The following is a 25,210-nucleotide window of genomic DNA, read 5'->3' on the forward strand; positions in this document are numbered from 1 at the left end:
TGGTAAGGACTCATAAGGTTATGAATGTCTGGACAGCCTGAGTAATGAAAGGCCATTTGGGGCTGAACCATTGACCACAGCTTTAACTTGCCAGGAAGGATAAGGCATAAAATGTAAATTAGGTACTCATAACCCATTTTCCTTCTAAATCCTTGGTACAGATATGCAGCATAAAGTACAGATTATGTTTTGAGAGAGATTTTGGAATAATTTGCAGTTAAAAATATTGTATGGGACCTTGTGTTGTGGCCTCAGAAGAGACTGAATTGAGAGTTGTTGCTGCTACCCTTGAACCCACTTCAGTCAATGGAAAGTTTCATTGGCACCTGGATTTGTTGCTCTGGGAAGCTGCCTAGCTACCAGCAAAACCCAGCACATAATACTGTCATCAGGGAAAGAGGAATGTGCAGTCCAGCAAGCAAGACATGCATGGAAAAGTACATTTCTCCCAGCATGTTTTGCAATCTCCATGCTGTTCCCTCCCCATCTTCCTTTCCACTGATCTCATCTGTGGAGATGAAGTCAAGAACAAAATGTAGAATCATAGAATCATAGAATAGTTTGGATTGGAAGGGACCTTCAAAGGTCATCTAGTCCAACCCCTGCCAAGAGCAGGGACATCTTCACCCAGCTCAGGTTGCTCAGAGCCCCGTCCAGCCTGGCCTTGAAGTGGGAAGCAGCACTTGCAGGATAAGACCATTTTACTGCCTGTTGCATGAACAACATCAGCCTCAACATCGACCCTCTTAATGGGATCGTCCCTTTGTGAAAAACAGACGTTCATCTCTACTGTTTGACGGTCAAGGGATAGGAAGCCAACTTGAGGTTTGTTAGGGGTGTTTAATTCACACAATTAATTTGGTACTAAAGCTCTGGTGTTGCATTCTGCTGGTAATAGTGTGCACTAAACTCATGGGGGAAACAGAGTTCCATGGTAGGCAAGTTACAACACAATATTTCTGTTGTGTTATTTTCAGAATACATATTATTTCAGAATACATAATATAAAGACTTGTTCTTCATGCACGAACTCCAGCCTCCAGTTACACCATGTAAGAAGGCTGGAGTCTTCAGTTCTCCCCTTAGAAACTATTGTTCTTGTTCTGTTCGCTGCAACCCAACTATTGAGGAAATTATGAGTTTTCCTTTTCTCAGCTGGGCCCAGGACTATCTAAAAACATAACCTGTGGAACTAGCTTATTGAATTATGTTCCAGGTAAAAATAAACCTGAAATATAAAATGGCACACCCATGTTCTTGGCCTTAATGAGACCTATAACTGCTTCTCCACCCCATGGCTCGCATCTCTTTTATGTGAAACCCAGAATGTTGCAGCCTTTCAATCGGTCAGTATGCCTCACATGGCCCATTCAGGCCACCATTTTACAGCTCAGTAATTTCTACTATTCTTTGCACTTAGAAAATAAGATAATTCAGTCAATCGTTTCAAAAATGAAATAAATACCTGGGTTTGGCCCGCAAAGAGGGAAGTGTTAACAAAGCAGACTCTGTGGAGAAAGAACTCTGTAACTCATCAAGGTATGGTTTGGGTTATCTATCAGCTTTAAGTGGGGAGCTGCACTGAGAATACTCCAGCGCTCCTACATATATATTTTAGCATTGAAAGCAGTGTGAGCAGTGGGTACAGCATACTGGGTACCCCACTCAGCCTCTTCGCGGGGGGAAATCAGTAGCTACTTCGCTGGTACAAGACTTAAGAGAGGAGTGGACCTCTGCTCCATCCTTGCATAATTGCCTTGCTGGAACAGGGGTCTGCCTGACAAATCTCCCAGAGGAGCACAGCAGGGAAAGCAAAGTCCTGCCTCCTCATTCACTCTTCCTGTTATTAATTTGTAACATTATTACTAATAAAGACTATTTTACTGTGTTAATGCCTAATCATGGCAGAGGACCAAGATCGTATGAGGGGGAGCATGGTGCTAGGCACTGAATAAACACAGAAAAACAAGGCGGTCCTGCCCCAGTGAGTGGAAAGATTTAGAGAATAACCATTCATTGCTTTTGGATGCCTGTAAGAGATACTTTCCAAGTCTTAGGTTCAACCACTACTATTGATGTAGCAAAAGAGAATCATGATTTATTTGCGTAAAGGAGGACAGTCCCTAAAAATACAGGTTCTAGAAAAACAGAAACAGACTAAACAAGCCTCTTGAAGAAATATGCATTTGAGAAACTGCCCTGATTTAAAATATATGTTTTTTGTCCTTCACCCATTATGTGGACCCATGGCACGGCAGCATGCTGGAGATACATCGTGATAATTCAGGGACACTAACACTGTAGAAAAATCAATGATACTGCAAGAGTGAACAAATAAACCTTGAGATTACCAAAAAAAAAAAAAAAAAGGAAACAAAAATCCACAAGGTCTGATCTGGTGCATGCTAGCGTTATAAATGTGAATCATGAATTCATGGTCCTCAGAGGAGAGCTGATGTCCCTCCCAATAAAGCAGGTCTTAGGGCCATATTCCTTACTAGCAAAGGACAAGCTCCACAGTTGCTCTCACATAATGATCCAACAGCAGCATTTAAGTGAGCAGAATATAAACAGTCAGGCTGGAATTTGGCCAGGACACTACATTTAACATCCTACTCCCAATAAGAAATGCCATATAGGCTGCAATGCCCAAGCAGAGCAGACACGAGCTTGATTAAAATTCTCATCTGATAGTCCCACACAGTCCTACATCAACCAGAATTTACAGCCCTGGGCAACACGAAGTGTTGAGTTGACCCTGGCTGCAACTGCCAGATGTGGTATAGCACTTGGAGAACATTTGTTGTGGATGAACACAAGCGTATTTTGCCTTGGAGGGTCCCAGGTATGTCCCACAGGAAAAAAATTGTCTGCAGAAGGTGTCTCTTCCTCCCCGTTCTGCTGGCCGGCTGCCCCTGTGTGTACCGCCGTGCTCTCAGATGAACTCACTCATAATGTGACGACAACCTCTCCATTTTTTGGATGCCAGACTTTAAATGAAAGGAAATTAGGGTGGCTGGAAGGTTGTCACCTTATCCCCTGCCAAAGAGAATTTTCTTTCCTTTTTTTTTTTTTTTTTTTTTTTTGGGAGTGGCCAAACCACTTCTGAATCACATAGTCAACATGGTGAATATGGCTGACTGGCCTTAAAACAAAACTAAACACATTTGCTGCACATTTACTTAATTTCATAATTGTCTATTTGTTTTCCTTTTTCTACTCATACTTTTTTTCTGCTGTCTTCCTGTGCTGTTGCTTTACATGCTCAGGCCATGCTGTTTCTGGTCTTGTCTATCTATCTGCCTCTATCTTTACCTTTCTTGCATGCTACTCTCTCCTCCTCTAATCTAATCTAATCTAATCTAACCCAATCTAATCTCTCCTCTTTCTTCCTTTGCTTATATTTCCTTTTCATGTTTCCTGTGCAAATAGGAACATAGGTTGGCTCCTTCAAACCCTAATGTTATGATACTACTGTGCCTTACGACAATTCACCAACCAACAGAGAGACTAGGTTTTAAAAGATAAATTTGAATGCTGGGCTCATCATGGCATTTACTTCAATTTTGTTAGTCTAACTCCATTGAATTCAGTAGAGGTGCAATGACTGGAAAGATGTGATAACCGAACACACTTTGGGGCTTTCATTTTTTCCGTGTGACCCCCACTATTCCAGACAGAACCCCACAGGCATTTGCAAACTAGTGTAGACATGCCTTGTGTGCGCCCGGTTTTATTCATACCGTGATATCCCTATCCTGTTCTATCTATAAACCCACAGGGACCAGCCAAACTGTTTATTTTCCATTGATAACCGTTGAAGGTCTCTAACAAGAATCCTATTGCTATTCTGAATGTCACTATCTGAAATTAGCTGTAAATCTCTTGTGCTGCTTAAGCTCAAGGAAGTTCACTGATCTTGAATTTCGGTATCTAGACAACAATCTTCCTTAAATAGCCCATCCACAGATACAAGCTAAACAGAGACAAAGTAGACTTGAAAAACCTTGCAGAAATGACTTCAAGACACTCTGCAGGCAAGGTCAGTGACTCTGCCATATCATTGACTTATTTAATACTTTTAATTCTTGGAAGAATATAAAAATATTAATCACTGTAATCATAGCAAAGCATTTAGTAAAAAAGAGTCCTTTAACTTCTGTCTCCCATAGCCCACAGCAATACTGGTAGCCAAACAGATGTAGCACTATATTGTACAAGGGAATGTTCAATTTATCAGTGAAGTCGGAACGGAAAATATTAAGAGCATCTGGAGACACTATTCCACATCTGCTGAGGTTAGACTGTGGAATTATATCTAATGGAGAAACTCATAAGAAATACATCATTTTGTTGTAAATATTAACAATCTACATTTAAAACTACTATTAAAAACGTGTAGGCTATATAATTAATTTGTTACTGTTGCAAGTATCACACGATTTAGACTGTTACTACCCATAATGGTCTTGCCAGGACCCTCCAAAGGTAGTAAATCCAGTCCCCAGTTATTTCAGACCACCATCACCAGAAGACGCCTTAGCAGGAAAATTAAAAATGAAACCACATACTCTTGGTATGCTTCTCTATTAGACAGAACTGCATCAAGCAGCACTTTCAACAGGTACGCTACTTATATGCCTTAAATACCAACAGAACTATGATCAATGCCTTGGAAAACAAAAATATCTGAATTGTGGAGTAAGAATTGAAGGCATCATACCTCTGTATCCAACACTCTCAATGTCAAAGGACTGGTCCTTGGAGTAAGGAAGACAAGTTGTCGTGTCCCGATGTTACTTATCTTATAGTGAATATGCCTGCGTGATACATCAGGTTTGCAGTGGGGTGTTAGGAAGCAAAAAACAGCCGAAGTGTTATCAACACTCCAACTGCTTTCTGTCATGTACTGAATTAGCAAACAAAATGTGTTTGAAAACACCGTCAGTAGAGTGAAAACAGAAAGCAACAACGGACAATGCCGGTCAGCATCGTACAATCATTGAGGATGCACATAGATGCATTCTACACCATTTACATTTAGTTATCAATATGTCTTGCTCCTTCAAGCAAAGGTAAGTAGGTTTACTACTTAGGGAAAACTAGGATTCAAACCATAAGCTTCAATCAGTACAAGAGACAATGTGAAAAAAGGCGGTGGACGTATTTCCAGAACATGCTTCAGGAGTCTTCCTATCTGCTGCTAGCTGACCAAAGAGATTACGGAGAGCTAACCTCAAAAGTCAAACATAAGTGAAACATTTAAATATGCACTTACATTTTAATTTATTTAAAGTGAGGAACAGAAGAGTTTTAAGTAGTAAACTCTTGGGTTTGCTGACACATGTTCAAGAAAAAAAGAAAAAATCACCAGTGTGGCTCCATCTAATTCAGGGGTGTCAAACTCATTTTCACTGGGGGCCACATCAGCTGCACTGTTGCCTTCAAAGGCCGAAGGTAATTTTATGACTTTGTAAATGTAACTACTGCTACGTTTATACATTTATGACATCCCTGCTTTAAAGCAACATTGCCAAGATCCACGCAGCCATGAATATGGATCTGCTTCTAGCAAACTGCTCGATCCTGCGAGGTTTTTGGAGGAAGCATGGACTCTGCGAATCAATAGGATAGGATCGGACAATTCTTTCCGTAACTGTATGATAAGGACTACCTCTCATGAGGATAACTTCTCCAAGTGCCAATCGCCCAACACTAACTTCATTTAGGATGCAGGAGGGAGGTTAAACTGTATCATAGGCCTTTTCCTTGACTTATTTCCCCAGCATCAAGTTACAGTGTTCAATGAAAATAGCTTGTGCAAGTACAGGCGGCAAGTTAGCAAAGATATGACAGAAGGAAGATGTAAAATTTCCAGCACAATTAAGAAAACTGGTATTGGTTACTCTGATTAATCAAGCCCAGTAAGGGTGGCAAGACCTGGCTCTAATATGGAATAATCTGCATGTGTCTCTCACAAATGGTATTTCCACTGAACGGATCCAAGACAGCATTTGCTTTGCCTTAGGTGCCTGTGTCGACATAGTCTGATTTCATCCATTCTGTCGCCTGGTCCTACCCTTGGCACAGCCTCACTGAAGGTATTGTAATACCCACATTTCTGTATTCAGATAATTCCCTTCTCCATCCATCATTGTGAAAAGTTTTACACATATTCCAGGAATTCATACAAAGTTCATTGATTTCATTACTATATAGTTCTCCAGATCATACATTTATCTAATTTAAATGGCTTGCTTCTCTTTTTTCATAATTCAGCATTCTTGTGTGGCATTTTTACTTGTGATCTCAGTTTATTATCATTTTTCTTGTATTCTTCGCTCCAGCCTTCACATAATTTTCTGATTAAAGAACTGAAATCACCTGAAACACACCATGTCTTTCAGTCTGTACTCACAGAGGCCCAAAGACTTCTAAAAGCCCAGGGCCTTGCTTACTGAGCTTTAAATGTCCCATGGGAGTATCCACATTTCAGTTGGAATATACCTGTGTTCCTCAAATCAAGGAAAAAGGTAAGAAATCACTGATTAACAAGCTCTGAGTTTGTTACTTCCCACAGTTAAGACAGAGGCCACTTTCTATTTCTTGTGTCCAGAAGCACATCATAGCTGTACAGCTCTGCATCAGTCCAGCTACACTGAAGGCACTGACTTCAGTTTTGGATCCCACCATTCTCAACATCTGTGAGTAGTTGGCAGCTGAGTTCTGGGTAAGAGTAACAGTTTCAAAGAGGTCGTTAATAACAAGAAATGCCTGAAATGAAGCCTTAAAATATCCTTTGTCTAAAATTAATAGGGGCATAAGTTACATGCTGCAAATTAAAGACCAGGAGGTCCAAGTAATATCTACTTGGTAGCACTCTAAGTAGATCAGCACCATGAAATGACTGTGCAAATACACTTTGAGATAGAAAATGCCTACCAGGCTATCCCAGCTGCAATGGGCAGCAGCATGAAACACCAGGGCATGTTCATCTTCAGCTTGGGTGAAACCCTTCAGAAACCTTAGTTGCTCCTGTTGCTTCTTAACGAGCCTGTGCTGCCACTCTTTTCTGGCTAATCCCATGCACAGGGCATTAAACCACCTGCAATTCATGGACTGCTTGGGAAGGGCTCTGGACGAATGGCTTCTGTTTACCCAGGCAAGAGATCATGAGAGCTTCCACCGGTACAAAACCAGAGTGCCTGTTGTGGTGCTGCTTTTGTTCTTGATTTGGTTTTGCCTTTTGATGATGTGTTTCCATGGTGGCACTAATTTTTAACCACTGAGAGATTACAGTTTTTGTATGCACTTTCCATTGCCTTGAATTAGAGCATGATCTGTTACCACGGCCATAGTTCTATCGTTCTCAGACCCTTTAGCCCTGATATGTTTGTTTCTAGGTCTGAATATGACCCAGCGGACACATTCCTTGTGTTGACTGATAACCTCCTCTAGGCCACAGATAACTATTTGTCCACAGCAGTCCTTTCAGATAGGTCAGCTTTATTTATCACAGCACATTGACCACATAGCCTTCCCCTTCGTCAACAACAGAAGCTGCAGAGCAACGCCAAGTGCCGATTCTCCAGCCCCAGGGACTTCCATGGGAGATCCATGTCATTCTTAGGTCTCTTGCACATTTAGAGCCTTGATGGGACAGAAGGTTCATCACATCTGCACTACAGGGACACTTAGGTGCTGGAGTGTGTCCAAAGAAGGGCAACAAAGCCTGTGAAGGGTCTGGAGCGCAAGTCTTATGAGGAGCAGTTGAGAGATCTAGGGGGGTTCAGCCTGCAGAAAAGGAGGCTGAGGGGAGACCTTCTCACCCTCTGCAGCTGCCTGAAAGGAGGCTGGATCATGGAGGGGGTTGGTCTCTTCTCCCAAGTAACAAGTGACAGGATGAGAGGAAACAGCCTCAAGTTGCACCAGGGGAGGTTTAGATTGGATATTAGGAAAAATGTCTTCATGGAAAGGGTTGTCAGGCATTGGAACAGGCTGCCCAGGGCAGTGGTGGAGTCATCATCCCTGGAGGGGTTTAAAAGACACGTAGATGAGGTTCTTGGGGACATGGGTTAGTGGTGGACTTGGCAGTGCTGGGTTAATGGTTGGACTTAATGATCTTAAAGGTCTTTTCCAACCTAAACAATTCTATGATTCTATGATCTAGACAGCACTGGATATGCTCTAAGGCAGCTGAATGACAGGTCAATCCAGTATGATTCAGGGACATAACTGGAGTTTATAAGCCTGGGGTGAGAAATAAAACTGATTTACTTAAACATAATGAAAAAGCCAGCACTTATGAGAGGCCAGATTGAAGGGGGCTGTTTTGCCACCGAGGCTCAAGGCTCAGTTGGATTTGCCAAGTGTTTTTCTCCTTACGACTGATGAGAAAACTGTGGGCTTGACATTTGAATGTGGACCTCTCTACGGTGATTCATACCTCTGCCGCTTTCCCACACGACATCCCCCCTTTCAAATGACTGAGAGCAGCACGACGTCTTTTCAATGGATTTTTCTTCCCGGGTGCCCTGTTCGAGACGCGTGCTGCACAGGGTCCCCGTGACTGTCATTAGGCATTGAGTTCCAGCTTGAGTGGAAAACACTGAGCCATAACAACCTAAATACCAGACATCTGCTGCCTCCGTGCCCCAGGCCGTGTCACTCGCAATCACTTGAAGAGCTCCGTATCAGCTCCGTGCCGGGGGCTGGAGAGCAGCCCGAGCTGCAGACACTTCTGGTGGAAGGGTTGTCTCCTCTGGAATGCACTTCCCCACTTCAGCGCTAACAGCCTGGATTTCGTGACCTGCAGGTTACCCTGTAGGGTCCATCTGCTTTCCCAGGCTCTGAAGGGGGAGGAGAAATTTGGGAAATTATAAGGCTACTATAGGAAATGCTTAGTTGTAACACAGCAGGAAGACGTTGTGCCTTGAGACATTGACTGAGGGGGTAGGAATTGTCCTGATACCGAGTAAATCTGCCGGAGCAGAATGGGGAACTGTTACTGAGCCGAAGAAACACTTATTGACATTGTGGGACAGAAGACCGAGGATTTTTACAACCTGATAATTAAAATTATTCTGATTAAGGTTTTAAAGTCTATAAATTAAAAAAACTACCAGGAAATACAGATCTCAGAGTCGTAAAATGAAGGAGCGGAGAAAAAATTCCATTAAGGGATTGTTCCAAGAGCTCACTTAAAATATTTAATACTGATCCTGTTGCATTCTAGCTCCTTAAAAGAAATCACCTCTTACGCCATTCAAAATTAATTATGCTTTCAATTTTCCTTGTTTCCTGTTATATTCATATTAAACTGTTACACTGTACGTAGGAAAGAACGCACTAAAAGCAACTCATCTTGCTATGTGCTAGGAATGGTTTTCTTCAGATGGCTTTAATGCTGAAGACAAAGGTCAGCAATTTACCCCAAACAAAGCACTGGAATTTAATCTCTCCTCTGCTTGCGGGCAGCGTGCTTCCATGGCCTTCACAGCGTTCTTCAATTACATTCCTACTGGAAAGCAGGGCTTTGAAAAACCCTCTGTAAAGGCTGTTCAGCTTTTTTTTTCCTGAGAGACCTGAAGCTGTGAATACTGTTTTAGGGAGCTGCCAAGTTATCTGCAGAGGTCCTCTACCATTTTACCTCTTCCAGAGACGCTTGTTTAATTAACGCATTCCACAAGCTGCAGGACTCCTCGCAGCTGAGGGTTTCTTCTGCTTTGACGCACGATCGTGCTGGAGGACGAGGGCACAGACAGTTCGTGTCAAATCCTGCAGCCCCTGGACCTGCTTTGCTCGCACACAGACTGCGCAGCCTGGAAATGCGTCTCGGAGCCAACAAGCTGCGCTTTGAAATAGGGAAGGAAGGGGAAGGCAGCTGGAAAAGTGCATTATTTTAAATGCTGTAGGATGAGAAACAGATGCTGGCATGGCGTTTGTGGAGTTGCCAGTTGCACAGCTTTCGCTGGCAGCTGGCAAGCGAAACTGGTATCAGACCCACAGCTATGCAAACCCCAGCACCACGACGGGCAGAGCCAGCCAAGAGCGAGCGATCATGGGCGCTGAATTCTTCTCTTGCTCTTGTACCTCCACCCTGGAAGAGACTGGAGCAGAGAGAGGGAAATCAGACTGCACCTGTCTGGGAGATAAGTACATCTCCCTTTCAAGGGCTGTCTGTGCATTGCCTGTCACCAAGACTTAAATTCACTTAAATGAAGGGGAAAAAAGAGAGGAAGAAAAGCCAAGGGATGTATTTGCTCTCTAATTCAAGTCTTGATGACCCATCTCTCACAGGCAGAGCCTCCAGCTGAACTCCCAGAGCCTTCTCCGCTCCGAGGCAGTCGAAGGAAAGGGTTTCTGATCCCTCCCCGATGCATGTTGTAAGTGGGTGGGTTGGCAGCAAGATGAGATTCCCTTCCTTACTGCTGCCTACCAGAAAGGGAAACCCTGGAAAACTGCCAGATCTGAGGACTCGTTAGGGAAACACTAGTTTGCTGATGGGAGGGAAAAAACCACGAGGCAGAATTCCACATAATTCTGCCAGCTAAAACATTGTTTTGACTCGCATCACTAGAAGAAAGCTATCAGCTAATTTACACAAAGGATAGAGGCTTTTTGGTAGATGCGGTTTAGCATCATCACTCCCCAGCAACCAGTGAGAGAGAAGGCTAAAATCACTGGGGCTTAGGAAAAAAAACATAATCTCTCCTTGGGGATGGACAAGGACAGGTTTTTGACTGGTCTCATATCACATGAGAAAAGAGAAAATAAAGGAATATCCTACCTACACTATGAGTTACAGTGAACACTTATAGAGCTCCTTATAGATTTCAAGCGGTCTATAGGCATTTACTAGTAACTGACTGTGGATGATGGTTCCTTTCCATGTAGTTTGACAGCACTATTGAGAATAAAATCCTATCCCTGGTTTTGAACCAGGATGGCAGGTCTCCATCAGAGCTCCTTTAGGATTGGGAACAGAGGAACAGAGGAACAGAGTGCCAAAAAACTTGGGAAAACCACAGGGCTGCAGGGTGGATCCAGGTCCTCCCTCTCTCCGGGCTGGCCCTGCTGCAATCCCAGCCTTGCTAATGCACAAAGCCCATTGCAGACACGCTGGGAGTGACCACAGCCTGGTGTGACCTTTGCGCTGGCAGCTCCTCTGCAGAGTTTGAAACGTGGCATTGCCACCTTCCACTCCTCCAGATCTTACCTAAACAAGTCGATTTTTAACTCAAAAGAAAGGCTCTGCTCCCCGAGGAGGCTTTGAAGTAGATTCTGAAAAAGACATTAGTCCTAGTCACAGGACTAGGGGTTGTCCATGGCAAAGAACAGGCTCTAATTGTCCCTCACAGCTCTGACCACTGATTCATAGTCACACTGGCACAGACAATACTGGCATAGACAATATTTTTAGAAGTTTGGTTTTTGTCATTGTTGTTCTGGGTTTGGTTGGGTGGGTTTTTTTTGTTCTGGTTTTTTGTATTTGGGGGGGGGGGGGTTTGGGTTTTTTTGGTGGGTTTTTTTGTTCGTTTGGTTTGGTTTTGGTTGGTTGGTTGGTTTTTTGTTTCTTGTTTTGTTTTGTTTTCCATAAAAGATAAGGAGGTCTCCTGGGCAGGGATGAAAGGGAAGGGAAGAGTCTCCACCTTGGAGGACAAAGCTTCCATGAGCTCAGGGTAATCATGAGGTCCACCCCAACACAAGGGCTGCTTAGTAGCAGCTTTTCATGCTGGCTTTTTCCTCCTCTCCCAAGCAGTACAAGCCTCAGGAACACTCCCACTGACTACGCAAAGGGGATGTACCCTTATCTACTTACAGAGTTGTCCACCCCCAGCCCACCTGCTCTCCTGTGTTCCATTCTCCATCCTCCTTGGACACATAGAGGCCTTCAGGAGCCAACAGTGCTGGCCCATTCCCACCCCTGGGACAGGTTGTCTCCCTCCCGTGTGGGACCCAACCTGTCACCAGCACAGAGATCTTCTGCAAGAACATCCCACCTAGTTCCTCATGCTCAGGGTGAGCAGGTTCCACCAAAGAGATCTGACAAGGATCTTGCTTGAAGTGGCACAGTTGCCACTTGGCTTTGGCTGTTGGAGAGCTGATCGGCATGAACATGTCGTACTTTCCTACATTAAATCAAACATTCCACGCTATTCAGTAAGTTCCCCACCATAGGTTTCTCTCATTTGTGTTTTAGAGTCACTGTTGTACCTCTGCAGGGTGTCCTTGCTTACTTCTTAGGCCTCACTTGAGGCTCAGTGTGTTGAAGTCACGGCTCGTAAGACAAACTATACCTATGCCGAAAGGTCAAATGCGATAAACATGATAGTCAAGCGCCAAATACTGTTTGTTTGGACTGATCAGAATATTTCTGAAGTGACTTACGCCAAATTCTTCCTGTGCTCAAAACCATTTTTCTCCATAAGCCATGTTTACAAATGCCAAAAATATTTTGAACCAGGAGTTATGAAAGCCTGAAAGCACTTACTTATAGAGGCTGTTTCAACATCGCAAATACTTATATGTAGTTGAGCCAGGTCCTGTTGCTCATGAGAACAGCCTTCACCAATCTGTCAACACTGCCTTGCTCTAACGTGTCCAAGCGAGAGCTCAGAAAATCAGCATGATGTGAAGAGACCCTCAAGGTGCCACTGTGTAAATATAATGCTGGTGCGGGGCAGGCAGATGGTTTATCTGGCAGGTACAACGAAGTTCAGAACTTTGCACAGATTATATTTTTTATAGGTCATTTAATATCATAGAGACTTGCTATATTTTGGAATTAATTGATTATTCTTCTGGAAAGGTAAAAACCTTCACATTTTTTCTTAGTACACTAAATATAATTGTGACTTAAATGTCCTAGTCCATAACATATTTTTTAAGGATTATGAGTTCAGATTTTTTGTTGAGCCGTTTTTACACTGAACTTTACCAGTTTCAGGACAGCAGAGAGTTCTTCAACAAAATCAAATACCAATCTACCTTCTTGCCCAAACTCAGGAGATTTTTCGCAGTTTGCATTACACCATCTTGCTCTGCAATTTTTTTTCCCTTCCCTTCCCTACACTGGACTTTCACTCATCCTTTCCATTACTTCAGCTAAGAGACAACAGTTTAGGGTAGAGAGTATTTTTATTTTCCTTGTCTTAGAATTCCCTGACATTGGTTTAGTATGGTAAAATGTGGTTAATAAGTAAATTAAAGTACTGGCATAACCAGGAACTCTATTTGGAAATTGTGTCATAACTCCTGCTTTGACCCTGCCAAACGGGGATTCTATTTCAATATCAATATTTAGCAGAATTCGTGGCCATGCCCAAATTTCTGATCTACAGAGTACAGAGAAATATTTCCAATTATCACCTCCAAACTGTTTTCAAAGCAGCATATAGTGATTACCTGAAAAATAAATGGAATCTCTGAATGACTTCAGGGATTGAGCCAAACCACAAAAAAAGTCAGGCTTTTAACATTCCCCACGTGAATTCCCCCTCACTATGTCTTAAAACCAGAATGAAAAGTTATGTGTGGGATTATCCTAAAAACTCTCAACCTCTCTTTTCCTGGAAAGGCAGAAATCAGGAGCACCAGGATAATAATGGGCCAGATTTGCACTAAGGCACTTTATCTGGGGTCTCACCTCAGACATGGATTTAGAAGGGGTAGGAATCCCAACCCTGTTAACCCATAAAACAATTTGCAGGGCCTTATATTATATTTAAAACTGAAATGTTGTATTTACATTCATTTTATTGTCCATTTGCACAGTCAGGAAAAGATAACTAAACCAGTGGAACTGAAGTGCACAGATCAAGGACCTCCGCAATGCAGAAGAAGGACACCTCGTGCCAGAGAAGTACACTTTGTAGCAAAGAGTGCTTCAGTAAAAAAAGTGCTACAAAAATAGAAATAAAATTGAAAAAAAAAAAGAAGTACAAGTTTGCTTTTATATTCAAGATAGCATATATATATACAAAGAAAAAAGTGAATTTCACTTAACTCAAAATATTTTATGGACTCTGGGGGACTTTCATATAAATAAAGACTAACACTTATTTTCTGGTTTTAAGTAAAGAATGGCTATGGAAGGAGGAAATAAAAGAAAAAAAATGTTGGGTTTCAGGTATTAACCAGAATAACTACTCCACTTTTCGACTGCACACATTTTATTCAAAAAGCTACTTTTGTTACAAAATGTTCCAACCAAGGGCTCAGTCTCTCACATTCATCTACACCAACCTGCAGCATTCCAGCATCCCACACTTCTAGCGCGGCTGTTCCTAACAAAGCCTGAAACAAAGCCCAAGCACAACCCTAGAGGTCTACACAATAACTAGCAGTAGCCAAGTCAAAATACTGTTTCCTCTCCCAGCTACCCCCAATGAGTTATTTTTCTCGACAAGCATTAATTCAGGTTAATCCCATCCCTCCTGAAAAGCCTGAACGTGTCCCCAAACACAAGGATTCCAGGCTGCTCATCCCAGGAGCGCATTTCACAGCATCCCCGTGGGGTAGCTCTGGTGGATCTTTTGTCTCTTTTCCCTCCCCACAGTTCACTCCTTTCATTATGAGAAAGGTCCCGTACAATCTAATTTAAGGGAAATTTCCTCGCTGGCTCCAGCAGAGCTGAACAGTCACCAAACCCGAGGTTTGCTTTGCTCTGCCACTTTCTCAGCACTATCAGTAGCAAAGTTACCAGTGAGTTCAGCAGGGAGAAGAGTAAGTTTTTATCAGAACCGTAGCCCTACCTCTCATTCTCCATAGCCAGGAAATGCTAAATTGGTTTTAAAATAAATTTTCTTAACAACCAAGTACTACTATTTAACAGGACCCGTGAGCACTTCTATAGCGTTTTACAATTACAAATCACTGCCTAAGTATTAATTAGGCTTAATGACTCATATTACCTAATAAGATAATGAAAAACCCTGCAGCTCACACTATCTACTTCTGTTTTCAGTGAGAGATGAAATGGATCTTTTAAAAGGATATATTTTCTTCTAATTCCTTTTCTGCACATCCCTGTAGTAACTTCTGGAAATAATTCAAAGTGTGTTGTGGCATTTTTTTTTCCTTCTTAATTTGCAAAGACTAGTTTATTGCACCAAATATGTTCTTTTGCCACAAAAGAAAAATACAGAGGTTTAGGGATAACATTTCTTCCTTAGGAGGCTTTCTATTGAATGATGACTGATGTGGACTCACTTTTGGGTAAGGAGATGTGGATTTGCTGCCTGTTCTTCATGGAGAATAGCAGCGTCTTTCTTGGTTTCTTTCCGGGTTGCCCCTGCCAAGGTAATGCTTAATGGATTAAGTCTTGTGAAATAAATTCTGTAAATAGAATGTGGGCTGAGATCATTTCAACTCATTTCCCCTGCGTCCCCTTCCCGTCCTGGAAGCTGTCAAGCACCAGCAGCCTGTAAGCAGCCTGTTCTCCCAGTGTTAGTCTTGAGTCTCACTAGATGCATAAAATAGCTTGTTTTTCACATACTTTCTGTGATGGCATTAAAAAGAAAAAAAATTGCAAGGAAAAAACCCCAACCTTCTCAATTCCACCCATTGCTATAAACTGGATACAGCTAATCTTGCAAGGGCACCAAACATCGCTGTGTTTGTCCACCATTAGAGCACTACAAACCTATGTTTATGATAGAATTATAGTTGAATCTGAGGATGTTAAAGAAAGAAGCTGAACCAACTGTGGGTTTGTAAACAAACAATATGGTTTTGACGTCAGCCGTATCACTTTGTGCACTGGAACAGCTTCTATCATGCAGCCAGTTTCTGCCCCTGAAGAGTATCTAATTTAATTTAGATGTATTCATGATATGGAACAGCACGTCACATCCAAGAAACTACAAGGTACTGCTGAAAGCAAGGTCTGTGCTGGGAAGTTTGCGTAAGTCGTACTTCGAAGGAGTAGCAGGGACCTTTTGGCTCAAGGAAGAGAGAGGAAAGTTTTGTCTACTGTAGAAGAGAGGAAAAAAGAAAGCAAGAGTGAACGGGAAGGGCTTTGTTTCTTCTTTAGAAATAAATCAGTTTGAGGGTTTTTTTTCTGTATTAGCATTATTAAAACCCACTCCAGCATCACAGGGACCATCCCCACTGCAGCATCCCTGCCCTGTGCACGGGCAGCCCGGGCTGCTGGCACACACCTGGCTCAGGAACTGACACCTGGCTGCTGCAAGAACACCTGCAAGAAATCGCTTTGCTATTGCTGACAGTGACTGGAATATATCTTAGGCTGCAGCTACCTAAGGGCACTGATGTGGGAAAATGTATTTTCATACAGAGCACAATTCTGATGGCTGAAAAAATAACCCCATCTGGTGTCAACTCAATTTAAAGGGACTCTCTGTGAGGATAAAAAATTATTTGTGACTCTATGTGTTTATCAGCTTGGGTCTTAAATGATCTGAATTTCTCTGGAAACTTATTTGAGCAAACGGTATAACAAATATATGGTATGTCATCTGTTGGTTTTTTTTTTTCCTTTTTAAAAAATTTTATTAATTTTTTAATCTTTTTTCTTTTTTTTGGGGGGGGGGTGTTGGTGGGTTTTGGTGGTTTTTTGTTGTTGTTGGTTTTTTTACTCCATTGATTCCATTCCCCCAGGTTTGCAGAAAGCCTAGTGCCTTCCAGAGGTGTTGCAGAGCTCCGTGCTGGGTACTCAGCTCTGGCTGTATCCAGAGCAACCCACATGGCTACACATTTAGAAAGATAACAGGACACAATCCCCCTTGCTGTTATTTCATGCCACGGAATCCTGATGACTTGCTGAAACACTATTTTTGATTAAAATGTAAGTTTTTTGGCAAGGAAAGCTGATGCTTTCTGAAAAAAAAAATTCTCAAAGACTCAAACTCTAGTTTTAGTCAAAAACATGAGAACAGCCTTAGCTGTAGTATTCAGACCAACAGTATAAGCCAATCATGGGAGTTATAACCAGTTGTACTTGGTTATTTACAGTGGAAGGCAAGCTGCAATTCTTTCCTTTGATCTACTTGTTGGCTTCAGGATTACATTTCTAAATCTTGGGGGTTTAATTACTGTAAACATTAGAGCTGAAGAATTTGGTGGAGAGAAAATTGGCTACTTCTTCGTGGTTTTGATCAGATGGGGCTTTCGATGCCTTTTCTTTCCCAGTTCCAGTGCCTGAGCTTTATGAGTGACACCACCACGGCCTCAGGTTTTGGGATCGGCACATGAGCTGCATTTCACAGAATCCCAGAATCCCAGACTGGTTGGGGTTGAAGGGACCTCTAGAGATCATCTGATCCAACCCACCTGCTAACGCAGGGTCACCAGAGCAGATCACACAAGGTCGTGTCCAGGCGGGTTTGAATGTCTCCAGAGAAGGAGACTCCACAACCTCTCTGGGCAGCCTGTTCAGGGCTCTGGCACCTCACAGGAAAGAAGTTTCTCCTCATGTTCAGATGGAACCTCCTGTGCTTCAGTCTGTGCCCGTTGCTCGTCACCCTGTCGCTGGGCACCACTGAAAGGAGTCTGGTCCATCCTCTTGACACCCACCCTGGAGATATTTATAAACATTGATGAGATCCCTCTCAGCTTCTCTTCTCCAGGCTGAACAGCCCCAGCTCTCTCGGTCTCTCCTCAATAGAAAGGTGCTCTAGGCCTCCAATCTTCGTAGCCCGCCACTTCTCCTTCTTAAACGTGGGAGCCCAGAACTGGATGCCGTACTCCAGATGCAGCCTCGCATCTCTGTTCCCTGAGCAGATACACCCCTCAGGTGCCACACAGACTCGTTATCCCATGATGGACATCAATATGCCATGTCACTTGGTATCTCCAAGGCAGCTTCCCCCAGGAGTAAGCCTGGAAACTCACACTTATGTTTTCAGAGACCCCTTCCCCAAGCGTTTATCTGGCAAACCTCTGAAGCCAAGGAACCTCAGAACTGCTTGTGGGAATTCAGGAAAGATGTCCTAGCACCGTGGAGCAGAGCAGAGGTGCCCATGCTACCTTTAAACGAGATAACCAGGGTATAGCAGCAGTTTTTCTACCACAGATGGAGCTCAGTGCTGGCTGCAAGGCACTGCCTGGAAGCTGGATAAATACTCCAGCATCTCTCCTACACTGATGTCCACACTGCTGCTGCTTGATTGTTATCAGCACCCATGCTGGCAGCTCAAGAAACCTCATTTAGGTAGGTCTGAAACCCATTAGAGAGCCTGCACCAACACTATGCTTCCAGGTAGATAAATCCCAAAGCGACCCAAAAAAAAAAAAAAGTAGGTGAAGGTCTTGAGTGCATTTGAAAAAGTATAATACAAAAAAAGTGGGGGGGAAAAAGAGCCAGCTTTTCTAAAAAGTGAGCATGTGAACTCTGTGGTTTTGATTTTGTCCCACTTACTCTGTTCACCGTCTCTACAAAGCGTTTCTCACACAGAAGTGTATTTTTAACAACACTGAAAAGAACCTGCCAGAACTGGAAGCTCAAGCTACTTTTACTCTGGATAAATGGGCCACAAATGTCACATAAGAGGTTAAATGGCACAAGAAGGATTTTTTTTTTCTCTTTTAATCCAAGCATGGCAAAATTAGTATTAGTGGGGCTGATCTTTCTGACTGTGAAATCTCACCGAATATAAATATCTAAGAAGAAAAATCACTAGAGTTCTCCACCTACCCGAGTACAATGCACAACCAGAAACTGCTTTACTGAAGGAGTTAAAGTTTTCTGCAATAATGCAACAAATCACTCTATGCAACAAACAGCAGACACATTCTGTGGCTGTTTCCCCACAAACTTCAATCTATGGGGAAAAAAAATCTTGATTTATTATATAGCGTTTGGACAGTTGCGAAAGAAAATTTGCCAAAGATCAGAATAATCAACTCTTTCACCCAAGCAGCTTTTTTATGGAAGAAAAAAAGCACAGAATGGGTCTGAGCAAAAGAAATAAAAATTCCACACTTTTAACCAACAGAACCTTTTGCGTCATTCAGAAATATTTACAGACATCCAGAATCCTTTATCATCAAAAAGACACTCCGGCCCCTAAAATTACAACTTTTTCTTATTTTTTTTTTTGACGGCCTTTAAACTAGTGGGTATCCCTCACTTGTGGCATCTCTTCATGCCGTGGTGTCAAATGTAGGAATTTTTAAAGCTGTGCCTTGCTATTTTTTCCCTTCCCTTGAAACATCTCTCTTTTGCTAAGCTATCATCTCTGAATTTTAGATAGCAGAACACCATCTACTAGCAGCATCCATCATATGAGTCACTGTCACTAGTGTCTCAAACAGCAGTTTTCATTGATTGAAAGGGCCGCCAATGCCAATATGAACCTGGAAAGAGTCAGCTGTTTTAATAAAATTAAATACAGCTGAGAAGAGGGCTGCAAATAGAGACACACGTTAGCCATTTATAGCACATATACAAGCCTCTCTCAGAGCCCAGTAAAGGCTTTAGCATAGCATCCCTCTCAACACTCCTGCTGTTCCACTTTCCCATTTAATTAGCACACAACAGAGTTTCCCTGCAAAAGGTGTTGCGTACTTTGGACAAAAAATAGAGGAGAAAAGTTGCTTTTAAGTGCAATCCAAAAAAATAGCTCCTTGGCTAAATGGTACTTTTAAGAAAGATGTTTCCAGTGTTTGTTTATTTATCAAAAAACAGTGTTTCTCTCGGGTGTTTTGATTTTTGTTTCTGAGCACAAGAAGAAGGGGGGAAAAAGGGCTTTACTAAGCAAGTCTTTCAGTAAGACACCAGATGATGGATAGTCAAACACAGAGTCTCCTGTAAACACAGAGGGAACCAAAAGGTATGAACTGACTCATAATTGTGTCAACACAGGTCGCAGACCCTTGGTTTACTTCAGCCTTCCTGTTTTTCACAGATTACTTTTCACACTACGCTATTTTTTTTTTAAGACACAGACTCTTTTCAGTACACCTTAGCGGGGTGCAAAAGCACACACGTTTTTACACCAAAATGCAGGCGTTTACACGCACACACGTAGGCTGTATTGCCACAATTACAACAGCAGCATTTTCCACCCGTGGCTTATGGCTGCACTAAACTAAGCCATGCCTTTCTTCACAGGAGCCCGTGCCCGCTCTAAATCAAAAGGTCCATCCTATCCCTGCCTCCAGCTTTTCCATGGAGGCTCTTGGGAAGCACCCAGAAAAGAGGAGTACAACAAAACCTCAGCAGCCCAGTCCTCCAGTTCCTGCAACCCTCTAAGACTCTGCATGATGTTTTGGGGTTTTTTAACATAAAGTGGCAAGACTGCGTCTGACCAAAAGTGCTGGGAGGCTGACACACAGTAAAGAGGTCTGTGATGAGCAGAACCTACCAATATTTGTCTGGATTTCTGAGCACCTTGAACTGAGGCTGTAGCCTTTGTGTAAAGTTGTTTTTCTCTGCTGGTTGCCTGTTTCCATAGAGACTGGAGGAAAAAGCCTCTCTGGGGTCTCTGTTTCATTATCAAATTTAATTGGCACTGACCAGTGGCCTAAGAAGTTGTTGGAGGAGGGACTGATGGGGAGACACACCGAGCAGTTGGATCCCCTGAAAATCATAGAGCAGTTCAGCTGATGGTTCAAGAAAGATGTTTCAGTACATTCCCTCACAAAATCACCTGCGGAGACACCTTGTCACCCAAAATCCTGAGATCCTTTTAAAGGACTCGCAGATAATAACAAATAAAGATCAGTGAAAGCCAAAGCGGGTTGTTTTTCCTCAGCAGAGACAATAAAAGAAGCAGTTTAAGGCCAGGCCACGATGACCCTTGTCATCGATGACCTGTGATGACTTCTCCGTGGATGTCCATGAGCCACGCTGGGCCCAGTGCAATGGATCTGTACGTGAAACAGATCCATCCCAAGCACCTCGGATCAACCACACACGTGCAAATGACTTAATGCCAGAGAACCAGAGAGTCTGGCTCATCCAAGACACATCAAATCCCGTGTATGAGCAAGGAGAAGTTTATAAGCAGCGACTGTTTGTCTGAGATGTCTCAACCTCAGCTAGATTAACTGAAAAATGGAAGAGCCAGCAAGGATAGATGACCTTCCTCAGGCTGAGCAGTTCCTCATGCCTTGTGTAATCACATCCAGCTCAACGGGAAGGCTACTCAATAAAAATGAGAGTCACAGAACAAGGATTTGGCCTTATTTCCCATGGTGTAAAAGTCAGTCGCTAAAGTTCCCAGTCAACAGGGAGTCTTTGCAGTGAAGCCAAATCCACCAAGAGCATCACAAGGGCTCTTGCCCTGTTACTTCACCAATTCATTCACAAAAAAATGCAAACCAAATTACATTTAGGACAAAGCTGACACAAAAAAAAAAATGCCAGGAACAACATTTCAGAAACAGAAATCATTGCCAGACTTATTTTTTTTTAAAGACTACTCATTTTAGGATATTACATCTTTGTAAAGAGCAAGCATTTTATCTGGTGCTGTTTCCCCCTCAAGGCTGATGGAACAACGGAGAGAATTCCCTATGCAAACTACATTATATTAAGTCAGATTTGCTTCCAGCAGGTTCTGTACCTTCTGAAATTGTTCCAAGGTTTGTGTGTCTGTCGAGCGGCCATAAACTAGGAGAACCTACACTCTTTTCTCCCGCCTCCCCCTCCTTTCTTTACCTCCTTTTAGCTCTACAGCAGATGAAGAGACCATTAAAAGATTTTCAAAATATTCCACATATTTTCTCTGCGAAAACACACCGTGAATTTTGAATGTACACAGTGCCAGGGCACTGTCACTCAGACCCCAGGAGTTCACTCAAGTTAGACAAATTATGTTGCTCGTTATCTCAGTTGCTGCAGTTTCTTGCCTTTCATTCATTCATTGCCAGTGGCTGGATTTTATGTCAGTGTAGGGGAGAAAAGGAGCCTCAGCTGCTGGAGTTAACCTCTTGTGATGAAATAAATGATACTGGCTTTCCAGTGGAGAATTCACAAGGAGATAGCTGCTAGACTTGTCTGCCAAGGCAGCAGTCAAAAGAATGCTGCATTTTGGCGGGTACGAGCAGGAGAAATTATGTGTTATGGAAAAGGCCGCTGCAAGCTCCCTTCCTAATTTGCAGTGTTTGGCCCACATCAGTAAAATGAAGTTTTTTTTTTTTAAATGTACACGTCCTATAAAAAAACCTACATGAAGTGGTGTTGTGGTTTGAACAGAGGATGATACTGCTGAGCAAACCTGCCAGGCGGAGGGCAGCGGCTGCCGCTTCCAACATCATATCCAGAGTATAATTAATATTAACCTTCAACTACATCAGCAATCTCTCTGCTTTCATCAAGTCTCATTTCCTCCGTGATAAAGAGCTCGTTATTACCAGGGAATGGAGGATGTGATGAGGGGATTCATTTCTGAATGTCCTTTTACAGCCACGTTGGTAGGTACCAAGTCAAAGCATCTGTCCCACATGTCAGGTATTAACAGTGAAGTCCCTTTGTCTCCCAGAGCCCATGAATGCCAAGCAAAGGGCCTGGGAGATATTTTGCATTGCATGCCCATCTCTGAACTGATTTCACTCAATGATGAGTACCTTTAATACCATTCTGCTGCATTTAGTTTTGATAGCGCATTTTATTTAGGCAATACTTCCAAAGAAGGGAAAAAGCTCTTACCTATTGTTCTCCGCAGATCTTCACACTGGCTAATGTGAGGGAATTTCAAGATTTCCTTCCACTTTTTGCTTTTGCCTTTGCGTTTCCCTCCACCCCCTGCAGAGAAAGAAAGAAATATCAGGATTAGATTGCTTTGGGGACTTAGTCCCATCCAGAGTTTAGCATCCCTCTCACAGTTCTTATGGATATCATTTATAATTAAAGCCGAGACATTGTGGGTAGATGTACAGATCAAGCACAGACCAAGGAGGCGGCAACTGGCAGAAGACCAGGTTGGTAAAGGTTGGGAATTCAGATGGGTCCACCAGGTCCAGTTCAGGTGACAGTGCTGAACTCACGAGCATCTCCAACATCATCTCTGCCCTGACCGACAGCCATTTCATGCGAGTCAAATAAACCTGTAAAATTACAGCTCACACCTTCTCAACCTGGATCTACCCTTTCTGTTTTTGGGATGAGCCTTGATTCCATCCCAAAACAAGTGCTAGAAACCGAAGGCCAAAATTCAAATTTCGCCATCCATCCCTCACATCACATATTCTGCCAACACGGCGTTTTTCTCCATGAAAGCCCCCTCCTGCAATCCTGCACAGCTACTCCTGCTCGCCAGGCTGCCACCTCCACTCGCCCCTCTTCTCCCTCTCTTCCAGGAGCCTTCTGCACACTCCTTGGTGTTCCTGCCCTTCTGCCCCATCACACCGTACTTACACTTCTCTGTCCCCTCCCTTCACGCCCTCCTCTGGTGAACGACCCTTCCTCCAGGAATTCCTGCTTCCTTCTCTTCGCCACTCATTCTCTTTGGCTGCATTTTCTTTCCTGTTTTTCCTCACACTCATTTATCTTGTAAACTTTGAGTTCTATGCTCTGATGCCAAACATCTATGGAAATTAAATTAATTAAATATAGATTGATTAGCACTGGGGGAGAGATGGGAAGGAAAGGGAGGGCAAGGAGGGAGGGCAGCAGCTGGGCTGGTGTCAAAGCAGAATGATCCCCCTTTGACAGCCACAGGGTTTGCATCTGGATTTCTGGATCCTTTAAGGCATGAGTGGGCACTGCAGGCAGCACAAGAAGTATGGAGCTGCTTGGGCAGCTGCTAGAACACGATTTCCAGTCATTTCTGGACGCAGGAGGCAGCAGGAGTAAGCCAGCTGAAAGCATCCTTTAGGTTGCATCTGCTCAACACTGGTGCATCTTCACCCATTGAAGGTCCACCCTCTAGGCCAAGGCACTGGAGATTTCAAAGCACACCGGCTTCTCCAGCCACCTCACAAAATGGTCCCATCTTTAGCAGTATCAAGCAGTGCGGAGCGTTGCAAAATAGCCCTTTGCTCTGAATGACAGCTCTGAGATCTGTGCAGAGATGAAATGATCCTGCTAAGCTGGGCCAGAATGTTTTAAAAATCCATTCAATGTAAAATATATATGGATATGTTTACACTGGATGATGTATTTCTGATATTAAATTTTCATCAAAACTGGAGAAGGGCTCGGTGGTTCCCTGTTACAACCATGATCGATACAGCCAGTGTGTTCTCTTCTCTTTTGTGGCCATTCTCCAAAAATAAGCAGCCTTGCCTGATGAATCATTTGCTCTTAGCTGAGCGTGAAGTAGCGTTACTGTTTTGCCTGTGACGTCTTTATGTTAAAGATTCTGATCAACTGCTTTAATTGACCTGACCTTTCTGCTCTCAGCTTTTCTTGTGGAGCCAGCAGTGTTTGCTGGCTCCAAATGTTAATTCCAGGGGTTTTGAAAGACTTAATGCACTGAGACAGCTGAGACAGGGTAAATTGTCTAGCGGAGCTAAAAGCTAAAAGAGGACGTTTCTCTGAATAGGTCAGTAATTGTGCAGGTTGCAAAGGGAAGCTTTTCACACTTTGCCTTGATTGCTGCCCTTGCACCGTTTGTTCTGGACAGGAGGATTTGCAATCTTCAAGGCAGTTTCTCAGGCAGACGTGCCATGTTTTAGATGTGAGTTCCATCATGTGGTCTTGGAGGGTCTGACTGCTTTAAAATCTTGGTTTGCTGATGATGACAGAAGGTGAGCTCCCAGCAACAGCGGGAAATTTCAGCTTCACTCCCCTGCATCCACTTAACCACTCAGCAATTGCAAACCGAGGACTGAAGCCAATTCTCTAAGCTGTCAACCAGTCCTACAGGAAACAAAAGTATTTGCTTGACATTCTACCTACTGAAAAATACATGTCATTTTCCATATCATCTTGTAATGCTGGATGGCAAATCTACCTCTGATCCCTGCGTGCAAGGAGAGAGACATAACCAGAGGCACACACGTTAAACATTTGTGAGCAGGAGTCACTCTTAGCCTAAGGTGCCTACTTTTTTTGCCTCCGTTATTCAGGATATACTTACTCTCTTAACATCTAGAGGAGGTAGGAAAGCACCTGCACATCGTTAAGCCAGAGAGATATTAAGTGCCTTGTCCAAAATGACATGAGAAATCAAAGACAGTGGAATGAGCTGAAGCCAAGGAGCCAAGGAGCTTGTTAATCCTGCTAATGATGGGATCAAGCCACGCTCCTGCTCTGCTGATTCAAGACATTTCATAACACGGAGCAAAACGTAATGAT

General features: G+C 43.1%; 1 protein-coding gene across 1 annotated transcript in view; it reads right to left on the reverse strand.

The window, feature by feature from the left end:
• The window catches only part of GRK5 (G protein-coupled receptor kinase 5), a 158,919-nt gene that overhangs the window by 68,446 nt on the left and 65,263 nt on the right, over positions 1-25,210 (reverse strand). Inside the window, exon 2 of the mRNA XM_065638647.1 lies at positions 22,619-22,714. Within this exon, the coding sequence (XP_065494719.1) occupies positions 22,619-22,714 (96 nt within the window). The remainder of the gene's footprint in view (positions 1-22,618; positions 22,715-25,210) is intronic.

This window comes from Caloenas nicobarica, chromosome 7 (genome assembly GCF_036013445.1).
Source record: "Caloenas nicobarica isolate bCalNic1 chromosome 7, bCalNic1.hap1, whole genome shotgun sequence".
In the NCBI taxonomy this organism is placed as follows: Eukaryota; Metazoa; Chordata; class Aves; order Columbiformes; family Columbidae; genus Caloenas; species Caloenas nicobarica.